The sequence below is a fragment of the Panulirus ornatus genome, chromosome 2, assembly GCF_036320965.1.
Source record: "Panulirus ornatus isolate Po-2019 chromosome 2, ASM3632096v1, whole genome shotgun sequence".
In the NCBI taxonomy this organism is placed as follows: Eukaryota; Metazoa; Arthropoda; class Malacostraca; order Decapoda; family Palinuridae; genus Panulirus; species Panulirus ornatus.
In genome coordinates, this window is record NC_092225.1 from 8,173,863 (window position 1) to 8,186,504 (window position 12,642).

The 12,642-nt window shown below is 44.8% G+C and overlaps 1 protein-coding gene across 1 annotated transcript in view; it reads left to right on the forward strand.

The window, feature by feature from the left end:
- LOC139753375 (uncharacterized) overlaps window positions 1-12,642 on the forward strand; it is a 36,438-nt gene that overhangs the window by 13,134 nt on the left and 10,662 nt on the right. The window contains exons 6-10 of the mRNA XM_071669792.1: window positions 6,065-6,252; window positions 6,589-6,749; window positions 9,546-9,713; window positions 10,664-10,778; window positions 12,231-12,394. Of these exons, the coding sequence (XP_071525893.1) occupies window positions 6,065-6,252; window positions 6,589-6,749; window positions 9,546-9,713; window positions 10,664-10,778; window positions 12,231-12,394 (796 nt within the window). The remainder of the gene's footprint in view (window positions 1-6,064; window positions 6,253-6,588; window positions 6,750-9,545; window positions 9,714-10,663; window positions 10,779-12,230; window positions 12,395-12,642) is intronic.

Below are 12,642 nucleotides of genomic sequence, written 5' to 3' on the forward strand. Positions count from 1 at the left end.
CTCTCACCCCAACTCTCATTTGCCCTCTTTTTCACCTCTTGCACCTTTCTCTTGACCTCCTGTCTCTTTCTTTTGTACCTCTCCCACTCATTTGCATTTTTTTCCTCCAAAAATCGTCCAAATGCCTCTCTCTTCTGTTTCACTAATAATCTTACTTCTTCATCCCACCACTCACTACCTTTTCTAATCAACCCACCTCCCACGCTTCTCATGCCACAAGCATCTTTTGCGCAATCCATCACTGATTCCCTAAATACATCCCATTCCTCCCCCACTCCCCTTACCTCCTTTGTTCTCACCTTTTTCCATTCTGTACTCAGTCTCTCCTGGTACTTCCTCACACAAGTCTCCTTCCCAAGCTCACTTACTCTCACCACTCTCTTCACTCCAACATTCTCACTTCTTTTCTGAAAACCCCCACAAATCTTCACCTTCACCTCCACAAGATAATGATCAGACATCCCTCCAGTTGCACCTCTCAGCACATTAACATCCAAAAGAGTCTCTTTCGTGCGTCTATCAATTAACACGTAATCAAATAACGCTCTCTAGCCATCTCTCCTACTTACATATGTATACTTATGTATATCTCTCTTTTTAAACCAAGTATTCCTAATCACCAGTCCTTTTTCAGCACATAAATCTACAAGCTCTTCACCATTTCCATTTACAACACTGAACACTCCATGTATACCAATTATTCCCTCAACTGCCACATTACTCACCTTTGCATTCAAATCACCCATCACTATAACCCGGTCTTGTGCATCAAAACCACTAACACACTCATTCAGCTGCTCCCATAACATTTGCCTCTCATGATCTTTCTTCTCATGCCCAGGTGCATATGCACCAATATATATATATATATATATATATATATATATATATATATATATATATATATATATATATATATATATATATATACAATGATATTCTCACTGATATTGTTTCCTCTTATCCTAAAACCTCTACAAATCTTCATCCTTGCCTCCACAATATAAGGATCAAACATTCCATAAGCTGCTCTTCTTAGCACTTTTACATCTAAAAGTCTCTCCTCTACATGCCTATCAATCAACATTGAATCCAATAATAAATCGCTGACCACCTCTCCTACTCATATACGTATACATGTATGCATCCCTCTTTTTAAGCCAGGTATTCCCAATCACCAGCCCTTTTTCAGCACACAACTCAAAAATCAGTTCACCAATTCCATTCATAATACTAAGTTCCCCAATTATATCCTCAATTGCCACATAACTCACCTTCGTATTAAAATCCCTCATCCCGAGTAGCCGGTCTCTTGCATCAAAACGTTTGACACATACTGCTGCTCCCAAAACATTTGCCTCTTATTACCATTCTTTTCGTGACCAAGTGCATATGCCCTAACAATAACCCAGCTTCCGAAATTCACCATAATCTTTACTCTCATTCGATCAGAATTCACTTCCTGACACTTCGACACACCCCTACAACGACAGCTTCAGGAGTAGTGCTACTCCTTCTTTAGTTCGTGTCCTCTAACTAAACCCTGACTTTACTCCAAAGACATTTCCAAACCATTCTTCCTTTTTGCCCTTGAGTTTTGTTTCACTGGGTGCCAGAACATCCAGGTTTCTTTCCTCAGACATAGTACCTGCCTCTCATCTGTTCTCGAGTCTTGGGTTGCAAGAGCCCTGAAAATACTGGGTAGTACTACCTGGACTCTTTCATAGAAATTATACATATATATATATATATATATATATATATATATATATATATATATATATATATATATATATATATATATATATATATATATATATATATATATATTTGGACGAGGTGGTGTGCGAAGTGAGAGGGTTAGGGAGAATGATTTGGTAAACAGAGAAGAGGTAGTAAAAGCTTTGCCGAAGATGAAAGCCGGCAAGACAGCGGGTTTGGATGGTATTGCAGTGGAATTTAATAAAAAAAAAGGGGGTGGCTGTGGTTGGTAAGGATATTTAAAGTATGTATGACTCATGGTGGGGTGCCTGGGGATTGGCGGAATGCATGCATAGTGCCATTGTACAAAGGCAAAGGGGATAAAGGTGAGTGCTCAAATTACAGAGGTATAAATTTGTTGAGTATTCCTGGGAAATCATATGGGAGGGCATTGATAGAGAGGGTGAAGGCATGTACAGAGCATCAGATTGGGGGAGAGCAATGTGGTTTCAGAAGTGGTAGAGGATGTGTGGATCAGGTGTTTGCTTTGAAGAATGTATGAGAGAAATACTTAGAAAAGCAAATGGATTTGTATGTAGCATTTATGGATCTGGAGAAGGCATATGATAGAGTTGATAGAGATGCTCTGTGGAAGGTATTAAGAATATATGGTGCGGGAGGCAAGTTGTTAGAAGCAGTGAAAAGTTTTTATCGAAGGTGTAAGGCATGTGTGCGAGTGGGAAGAGAGGAAAGTGATTGGTTCTCAGTGAATGTCGGTTTGCGGCAGGGGTGAGAGATGTCTCCACGGTTGTTTGGATTTGTTTATGGATGGGGTTGTCAGGGAGGTGAATGCAAGAGTTTTGGAGAGAGGGGCAAGTATGCAGTCTGCTGTGGATGAAAGAGCTCGGGAAGTGAGTCAGTTGTTGTTCGCTGATGATACAGCACTGGTGGCTGATTCTGGTGAGAAACTGCAGAAGCTGGTGACTGAGTTTGGTAAAGTGTGTGAAAGAAGAAAGCTGAGAGTAAAAGGGAATAAGAGCAAGGTTGTTAGGTACAGTAGGGTTGAGGGACAAGTCAATTGGGAGGTGAAGTTTGAATGGAGAAAAACTGGAGGAAGTGAAGTGTTTCAGATATCTAGGTGTGGATTTGGCAGCGGATGGAACCATAGAAGCGGAAGTGAGTCACAGGGTGGGGGTGAAAGTTCTAGGAGCAATGAAAAATGTGTGGAAGGCGAAAACATTATCTCGGAAAGCAAAAATGGGTATGTTTGAAGGAATAGTGGTTCCAACAATGTTATATGGTTGTGAGGCATGGGCTATAGATAGTGTTGTGCGGAGGAGGGTGGATGTGTTAAAATAAGATGTTTGAGGACAATATGTGTTGTGGGGTAGTTTGATCGAGTAAGTAATGAAAGGGTAAGAGAGATGAGTGGTTATAAAAAGAGTGTGGTTGAGAGAGCAGAGGAGGGTGTATTAAAATGGTGTCGTCACATATAGAGAATGAGTGAGGAAAGATTGACAAAGAGGATATATGTGTCAGAGGTGAAGGGAACGAGAAGTGGGAGACCAAATTGGAGGTGGAAGGATGGAGTGAAAAAGTATTTGAGTGATCGGCGTCTGAACATACAGGAGGGTGAAAGGCGTGCAAGGAATAGAGTGAACTGGAACGATGTGGTATTCCGGGGTCGACGGGCTGTCAATTGATTGAAATCCTTGGGATAAACCATGGAAATTTTGTGGGGCCTGGATGTGGAAAGGGAGCTGTGGTTTCGGTGCATTACACACGACAGTAGAGACTGAGTGTGAAGGAATGTGGCCTTTGTTGCCTTTTCCTAGCGTTACCTCGAGCGCACGCGGAGGGAGGGGGAGACATTTCATGTGTGGTGGGGTGGCGGCGAGAATGGATGAAGGCAGCATGTATGAATATGTACATGTGTATATATGTATATGTCTGTGTATGTATATGTGTGTATACGTTGAAATGTATAGGTATGTATATGTGCGTGTGTGGACGTTTATGTATATACATGTGTATGTGGGTGGGTTGGGCCATTCTTTCGTCTGTTTCCTTGCGCTACCTCGCTAACGCGGGAGACAGCAACAAAGTATAATATATATAAAAAAAAACATATAGGGAAAAAATGCAATTGAGTGGGAGATGTATAAAAGAAAGAGACAGGAGGTCAAGAGAAAGGTGCAAGAGGTGAAAAAAAGGGCAAATGAGAGTTGAGGTGAGAGAGTATCATTAAATTTTAGGGAGAATAAAAAGATGTTCTGGAAGGAGGTAAATAAAGTGCGTAAGACAAGGGAGCAAATGGGAACTTCAGTGAAGGGCGCAAATGGGGAGGTGATAACAAGTAGTGGTGATGTGAGAAGGAGATGGAGTGAGTATTTTGAAGGTTTGTTGAATGTGTTTGATGATAGAGTGGCAGATATAGGGTGTTTTGGTCGAGGTGGTGTGCAAAGTGAGAGGGTTAGGGAAAATGATTTGGTAAACAGAGAAGAGGTAGTGAAAGCTTTGCGGAAGATGAAAGCCGGCAAGGCAGCAGGTTTGGATGGTATTGCAGTGGAATTTATTAAAAAAGGGGGTGACTGTATTGTTGACTGGTTGGTAAGGTTATTTAATGTATGTATGACTCATGGTGAGGTGCCTGAGGATTGGCGGAATGCGTGCATAGTGCCATTGTACAAAGGCAAAGGGGATAAGAGTGAGTGCTCAAACTACAGAGGCATAAGTTTGTTGAGTATTCCTGGTAAATTATATGGGAGGGTATTGATTGAGAGGGTGAAGGCATGTACAGAGCATCAGATTGGGGAAGAGCAGTGTGGTTTCAGAAGTGGTAGAGGATGTGTGGTTCAGGTGTTTGCTTTGAAGAATGTATGTGAGAAATACTTAGAAAAGCAAATGGATTTGTATGTAGCATTTATGGATCTAGAGAAGGCATATGATAGAGTTGATAGAGATGCTCTGTGGAAGGTATTAAGAATATATGGTGTGGGAGGAAAGTTGTTAGAAGCAGTGAAAAGTTTTTATCGAGGATGTAAGGCATGTGTACGTGTAGGAAGAGAGGAAAGTGATTGATTCTCAGTGAATGTAGGTTTGCGGCAGGGGTGTGTGATGTCTCCATGGTTGTTTAATTTGTTTATGGATGGGGTTGTTAGGGAGGTAAATGCAAGAGTTTTGGAAAGAGGGGCAAGTATGAAGTCTGTTGGGGATGAGAGAGCTTGGGAAGTGAGTCAGTTGTTGTTCGCTGATGATACAGCGCTGGTGGCTGATTCATGTGAGAAACTGCAGAAGCTGGTGACTGAGTTTGGTAAAGTGTGTGGAAGAAGAAAGTTAAGAGTAAATGTGAATAAGAGCAAGGTTATTAGGTACAGTAGGGTTGAGGGTCAAGTCAAGTGGGATGTGAGTTTGAATGGAGAAAAACTGGAGGAAGTGAAGTGTTTTAGATATCTGGGAGTGGATCTGGTAGCGGATGGAACCATGGAAGCGGAAGTGGATCATAGGGTGGGGGAGGGGGCGAAAATTCTGGGGGCCTTGAAGAATGTGTGGAAGTCGAGAACATTATCTCGGAAAGCAAAAATGGGTATGTTTGAAGGAATAGTGGTTCCAACAATGTTGTATGGTTGCGAGGCGTGGGCTATGGATAGAGTTGTGCGCAGGAGGATGGATGTGCTGGAAATGAGATGTTTGAGGACAATGTGTGGTGTGAGGTGGTTTGATCGAGTGAGTAACGTAAGGGTAAGAGAGATGTGTGGAAATAAAAAGAGCGTGGTTGAGAGAGCAGAAGAGGGTGTTTTGAAGTGGTTTGGGCACATGGAGAGAATGAGTGAGGAAAGATTGACCAAGAGGATATATGTGTCGGAGGTGGAGGGAACGAGGAGAAGAGGGAGACCAAATTGGAGGTGGAAAGATGGAGTGAAAAAGATTTTGTGTGATCGGGGCCTGAACATGCAGGAGGGTGAAAGGAGGGCAAGGAATAGAGTGAATTGGAGCGATGTGGTATACCGGGGTTGACGTGCTGTCAGTGGATTGAATCAAGGCATGTGAAGCGTCTGGGGTAAATCATGGAAAGTTGTGTAGGTATGTATATTTGCGTGTGTGGACGTATGTATATACATGTGTATGGGGGGGGGGGTTGGGCCATTTCTTTCGTCTGTTTCCTTGCGCTACCTCGCAAACGCGGGAGACAGCGACAAAGTATAATAAAAAAAAATATATATATATATATATATATATATATATATATATATATATATATATATATATATATATATATATATATATATATATATATATATATATATCATCTAATGAAAAAACTGAACTCTGACACTAACTCAACATCTTCTTGGGGAGTCAGCATCGAGTCCACATCCGGGTCAGGAACGTTCATGGGTGCCGCGGGCATTCTGGAGTTCGGCAAGCAGTTCAACTACACGGCACAGCCCTCGGAGAGCTCTTGTCATGGCCTTAAGTGCCAGATCTACGAAACATGCCTCATCCTACCCGAGGAAGAGGCCAGTGTCCAGTACCTCTACTACTGGTCCAGTAAGTGACATTTCTCTATGTAAATTATTTCTTTTCTTCTAAGGAGACAATGGGATTAATATCCATATCTACCTGAAGCACTTGGGAGTCTGATATAAGTCGTTACGGTCATTAACACCAACATATTCAAGCCAACGATCCCAGATTCAACATCAGCCACCCCAAACACTTTAAACCAGCATCATGAGCGCCAATCAAGACCACTTCACATCGACATTCTCATTAACCATCTATCACAAAATACTCGCCAGTAAAAGCCATTGCAGTCCAGTATCAGTCATGTACCATTTCTTGTATCATCTGCCACTACTAAGTCTCCTCCTCTTCTCCCCTTAGCCAAAGACTGGAACATGCAGAACAACAAGGACCAAGTGCCCATCGCTGTGGAGATCTTCGGGCATGGCAAGTTCGGGGGTCACACATTACATGATGTAGCCATTCGGTACGACTTCTTCGATTTCCGCCGGGAGTGGATGCCCTCTCGATATCAGCTGGAGGTAGGGGGAAGATATATTTCACTGGGAAAGAGACGTCTTGCAATGGAGGGATTGGATTCCTGGGGAGGATCTGTCTTACTGAAGTAGTAAACTCTTATAGGAGGAGCTGGGTTGACGATGACGATGTGTCTCGATGGTATGCGGTGGTCTGGGTGGAGGAGAGTGGTTGTCTTAGTGGGAAGCATCTGTCCCCATAGGGAGGAGGTATCTTGTTCAGGACTTGTCTTGATGACGCGAATAAGAGACAGAATACATCAGTTAATGGGAAGGAGAGATGAAAGACTCGTCATGGGGAGAGAAAAACGTGAGGATAGGAGTAACATAGGAGCCGAGCTGATGAGCGGCAAAAACTTAGATACCTGTGAGTGGACATTGCAGTAAATGGAACCATGAGAGCTGAAGTGAGCAATACGGAGAGTGAGTGGGCGAAGGTCCTGAGTTGATTAGAAAATGTGTGGAACGATACGTCACTGTATGCGATGCAAAGATGCGTATGTCCAGATGTATAGATGCAAAGCGTGGGTCCTAGATAAGAGAGTATGGAAGCTCAAGAAGCAATATAAGGGAAGCTATATAGCTAGGGATGGAAAGACTGAGGCGGTATAGGGGAGATACAACTCTAAGGAAGGAACTACTGAGGGGATATAAGGGAGCTATGTTCCTGGAGAAGGAGCGCTTACATGAGACTGTGTGGCGAGGGAAGAGAGTTGCAATGGTGACAGGTAGGAGAAGAGGAACTCTGTTGAAGGGGAGGAGTTATCTTGAAAGGAGAGATAAATCTGTGTTGTTGGGAGGGAGAGTCAAGATAATCGTGCCATCACGGAGGACGAATGAATGAGTGTGCTGCTGGAAGAGTTGGAGGGGTTGTGAAGTAAAGGCGGAGAGAAAGACGTGGTGTGTTACTGAGGAGAAAGATTTATGTTGTAAGAGCCAGGCGAGTGAGTGATGTGGGAGGAAAACGTTAGTTACTGAGCAGGGAGGACTGAGGGGTCGTGAACATATTGTTGTGCCGCTGAGGAAAACACTCTTACCTTGCTGCTGAAGGAAAAGTGTTTGGGAATGGTAAGAGGAAAATGTCCTAGGTCTAGAATGGTCTTAAAAACGAGTTATAGTATGGGTCTCTGTTAGTAACGCTTGAGAATCATCATGTTTAACTTAAAAGAGATGAAAGATACAGGTTAGAGTCAGGCGTCGGGAAGAGAGCTAGGCAGGTAAACTGGTATTAAATGATTGATATTGATGCCAACACGATATCCGGAATCTCTTGGTATAAGTCGGAGACTGATGAGGGGAATGTATGTCATGCAAACATGATTGCTTGTGGTCCGAGATATCACGGCAAGATGCCAACACGAAAGAAAGGAAAGAAATACCATAACCGTCTCATAGGGATAGAACACGTACTATATAATTAAATATCTTGTATTACGCTGATGAGCTTGTATGATCATTAACAACAGTAGTCTTTAGGAGATGTTGTTCAATAAATACAAGATATTACGAGACTCGACCGGCACGACCTACAATACTGACACACGACCAGCACGACCTACAGTACAGACACACGACCAACACGACCTACAGTACAGACACATGACCAGCACGACCTACAGTACAGACACATGACCAGCACGACCTACAGTACTGACACATGACCAGCACGACCTACAGTACTGACACACGACCAGCACGACCTACAGTACAGACACATGACCAGCACGACCTACAGTACTGACACACGACCAGCACGACCTACAGTACTGACACACGACCAGCACGACCTACAGTACTGACACACGACCAACACGACCTACAGTACTGACACACGACCAGCACGACCTACAGTACTGACACACGACCAGCACGACCTACAGTACTGACACACGACCAGCACGACCTACAGTACAGACACACGACCAACACGACCTACAGTACAGACACACGACCAGCACGACCTACAGTACTGACACACGACCAACACGACCTACAGTACTGACACACGACCAGCACGACCTACAGTACTGACACACGACCAACACGACCTACAGTACTGACACACGACCAGCACGACCTACAGTACTGACACACGACCAACACGACCTACAGTACTGACACACGACCAGCACGACCTACAGTACTGACACACGACCAGCACGACCTACAGTACTGACACACGACCAACACGACCTATAGTACTGACACACGACCAACACGACCTACAGTACTGACACACGACCAGCACGACCTACAGTACTGACACACGACCAGCACGACCTACAATACTGACACACGACCAGCACGACCTACAGTACTGACACACGACCAGCACGACCTACAATACTGACACACGACCAGCACGACCTACAGTACTGACACACGACCAACACGACCTACAGTACTGACACACGACCAGCACGACTTACAGTACTGACACACGACCAGCACGACCTACAGTACTGACACACGACCAACACGACCTACAGTACTGACACACGACCAACACGACCTACAGTACAGACACACGACCAGCACGACCTACAGTCCTGACACACGACCAGCATGACCTACAGTACTGACACACGACCAGCACGACCTACAGTACTGACACACGACCAGCACGACCTACAATACTGACACACGACCAGCACGACCTACAGTACAGACACACGACCAGCACGACCTACAGTACTGACACGACCAGCACGACCTGCAGTACTGACACACGACCAGCACGACCTACAGTACAAACACATGACCAACACGAACTTCATTAACCCTGCCCCCGTCTCCTTCCAGCCGCCAGCTGACACATACTGTGTAAACAGGGTGACCCACCTCAAGCCCCCCAAGACAGTCACCATGTTCTCCTTCAAGTCAGAGCTGGTGATAGGCTTCGATGTGTTCGTCCCGGATGGAGAGAACCAAACCCTACCCATCAGGCTGCGTGGAATGTTCCCGAAGAATGTAAGGCCGGGTGACAACCTGTGTGTGTGTGTGTGTGTGTGTGTGTGTGTGTGTGAGTGTGTGTGTGTGTGTGTGTGTGTGTGTGTGTGTGTGTGTGTGTGTGTGTGTGTGTGTGTTCACACAGGAGTAAAGACATGGTAGATATATACATGGTTAAGAGACGGGCAACATAAGTGTAAGGCTCTCCTCTCGTGACCCACAAATGATAATCCTACGTAGGTGTCACACACACACCACAACCTACGCCAGGGACAAAATTCATCAACGAGCTCCGATGGGAGGATGAACAGCTGGGTTGGCTTTGGGCCAACTGCCGTTCCCAGAGCTCGGAATCGGTAGGCTCATGTGTGTATCACCACTTCCCCATGAATCATAAGCCACCAATTCTTCATGAATCACTTGTTGCCACTGCCCCATGAATTACAAGTCACGTCTCCCCATGAACAACCACTGGCCACGCTCCCACTTTGAACCATCAGCCATCCCTTACCCATGAACCACAAGCCACACCTCCCTCATGAACCATTAGCCAAGCCTACCCCATGATCCACGAGCCACACCTCCCTCATGAACCATTAGCCAAGCCTACCCAATGAACCACGAGCCACACCTCCCTCATGAACCACTAGCCACTCTCCCTCATGAACCATTAGCCAAGCCTACCCCATGATCCACGAGCCACACCTCCCTCATGAACCATTAGCCACTCTCCCTCATGAACCATTAGCCAAGCCTACCCCATGATCCACGAGCCACACCTCCCTCATGAACCATTAGCCAAGCCTACCCAATGAACCACGAGCCACACCTCCCTCATGAACCACTAGCCACTCTCCCTCATGAACCATTAGCCAAGCCTACCCCATGATCCACGAGCCATACCTCCCTCATGAACCATTAGCCAAGCCTACCTCATGAATCACTAGCCACACCTCCCTCATGCTCGGCAGGAGTGGTATGACTGGGATATGAGGATCACCAGACAAGAGTTCGTTCCCTTCTACATCGGCGACAGGAGCAGGCGCTTCGAGAACCTCACCTCAGAGATCCACGAGTTCAACCAAGGTGAGTGTCCTGGTGCCTTCTGTTGGTAGCGGGTCTTGTGCTGGTGACTCTGGCACTGGCTGCAGTGACTAGCCAACAACATTGGTCGTATTTCTCTTCACTGTCAGACTTTATTGCCAATAATTCACTTAACTGTTTGACCTATACGAGTGACGGTGGGATGGAATAGATTTCGCAGTTTTTCTCTGAACTAATAATTTCTGCATTGTACCACCAACAGTTGAGTCCAGTCAGGTAAAGGAACATCGTATGATAGTTTTTTTTTCTTTTTTACTTCTTCTTAAAGTAAAGAGAGAAAGACTTGCTTATCAAGGTCCGAGATATCAATTCTCATTCTGGCTACCATGAGAGGGTGGCATCAGGCAATCAATGTACGATGGTGAAATACAGAAATGCTTCCTATAATGTCCCCGGTGCTTACCTGTTGCTGATATGCCAAAATGTTTATCGTAGTATATAATGCTGATGCCTTTTCCTTAAGTCCTATAGAGTATCATAAATTCAATGATATAATAATTGATCTTATGATATTCTACAGGTATAAGATGCAGGCTATGATTGTAGTTTGAAATAGTTTATAGATAATCATTATGATATGGAGAACATCCACTCACAGCACGATTTACTACATCCACCTTATTGCCGTGTCATTAATATATTTCAGAAACGTTCCCCAAGAGTTGCCGATTCTCCAACGAAAAATGAGTCTTGATAAGAACTTTGTAAATATCTATCCAACCGAAACGGCTATGAATTATACATATCGGGGTCTGAAAAAAACGACATTACAAAGTGAATATCAGATTTTCAACAAGATGTAAAAAGTATGTCGAGTAGTTAAAGTAGATATAAGTTTTAGTCGAGCACAACATAGGGAGAGTGGATAATACAGAAGAATAATGACAAACTAATAAGCTTATTTCCTGTGAATGTATGTGAAAGGAAATTGTAATGTCAGGTTGGCTTTATCCACCCATCGACCGCAAGTGACTCAGAATGAACAAGGGAAAAGGTTTCTAAACATTGCGTAATCTAACCTAACCAACTAACCTAACGTACCCTACTAACCTAACCTAACCTAACCTAACCCACTAACCTAACCTAACCTAACCTAAGCTACTAACCTAACCTAACCTAACCAAACTTAACCTAACACAACTTTGCCTACCCTTCCTCATCCTGTGAACCATAACAAACGCAACGCTAAAAATACGTAACTAGGTGCGAGGTAACACCATCCAGGTAACCATTCCTTTACTATATGTATGAAAGACTTCCACGAGGACGATAATACAACCCTTGAAGCCGACGGTACGATCCTCAGGGATGATGATGGTCTGGCTTTGACCTGACCTCCCTCACCAAAGGGTCGTACCATCGTGCTTCTAGGTCGTACAGTCGTGGTCGTGCCCGAGATAGTTAGATCTTGCTCTGTTCTTCGGCTGTGTGCAGGTCTGTCGTACATCATAAGGCCGAGGCAGAGCTTCTGCAAGATCAAGAGGATCGAGAACATCACCAGCTGGGGCGACGTGATGGTCGGTCCAGACGGCTCCGTCACCATCCAGAGCCCCTGGAACTACGAGAGTCTGGACGAACCGATGCAATACAACGGCGTCGTAAGTCACGCCCGCGGACTGGGCTTCACTCCCTCTTGTTCAAGTTGTGCCATAAAAGATTAAATGATTAATGTGCTATTCAGGATATCATTCTCTCTCTCTCTCTCTCTCTCTCTCTCTCTCTCTCTCTCTCTCTCTCTCTCTCTCTCTCTCTCTCTCTCTCTCCCAGTCTTATCTACCCCTGCAGTGGACACAGGAGTAGACTACCTGCTTGCTCCAGGTGCGTCGAGGGTCAGTCCAGGCCGAAA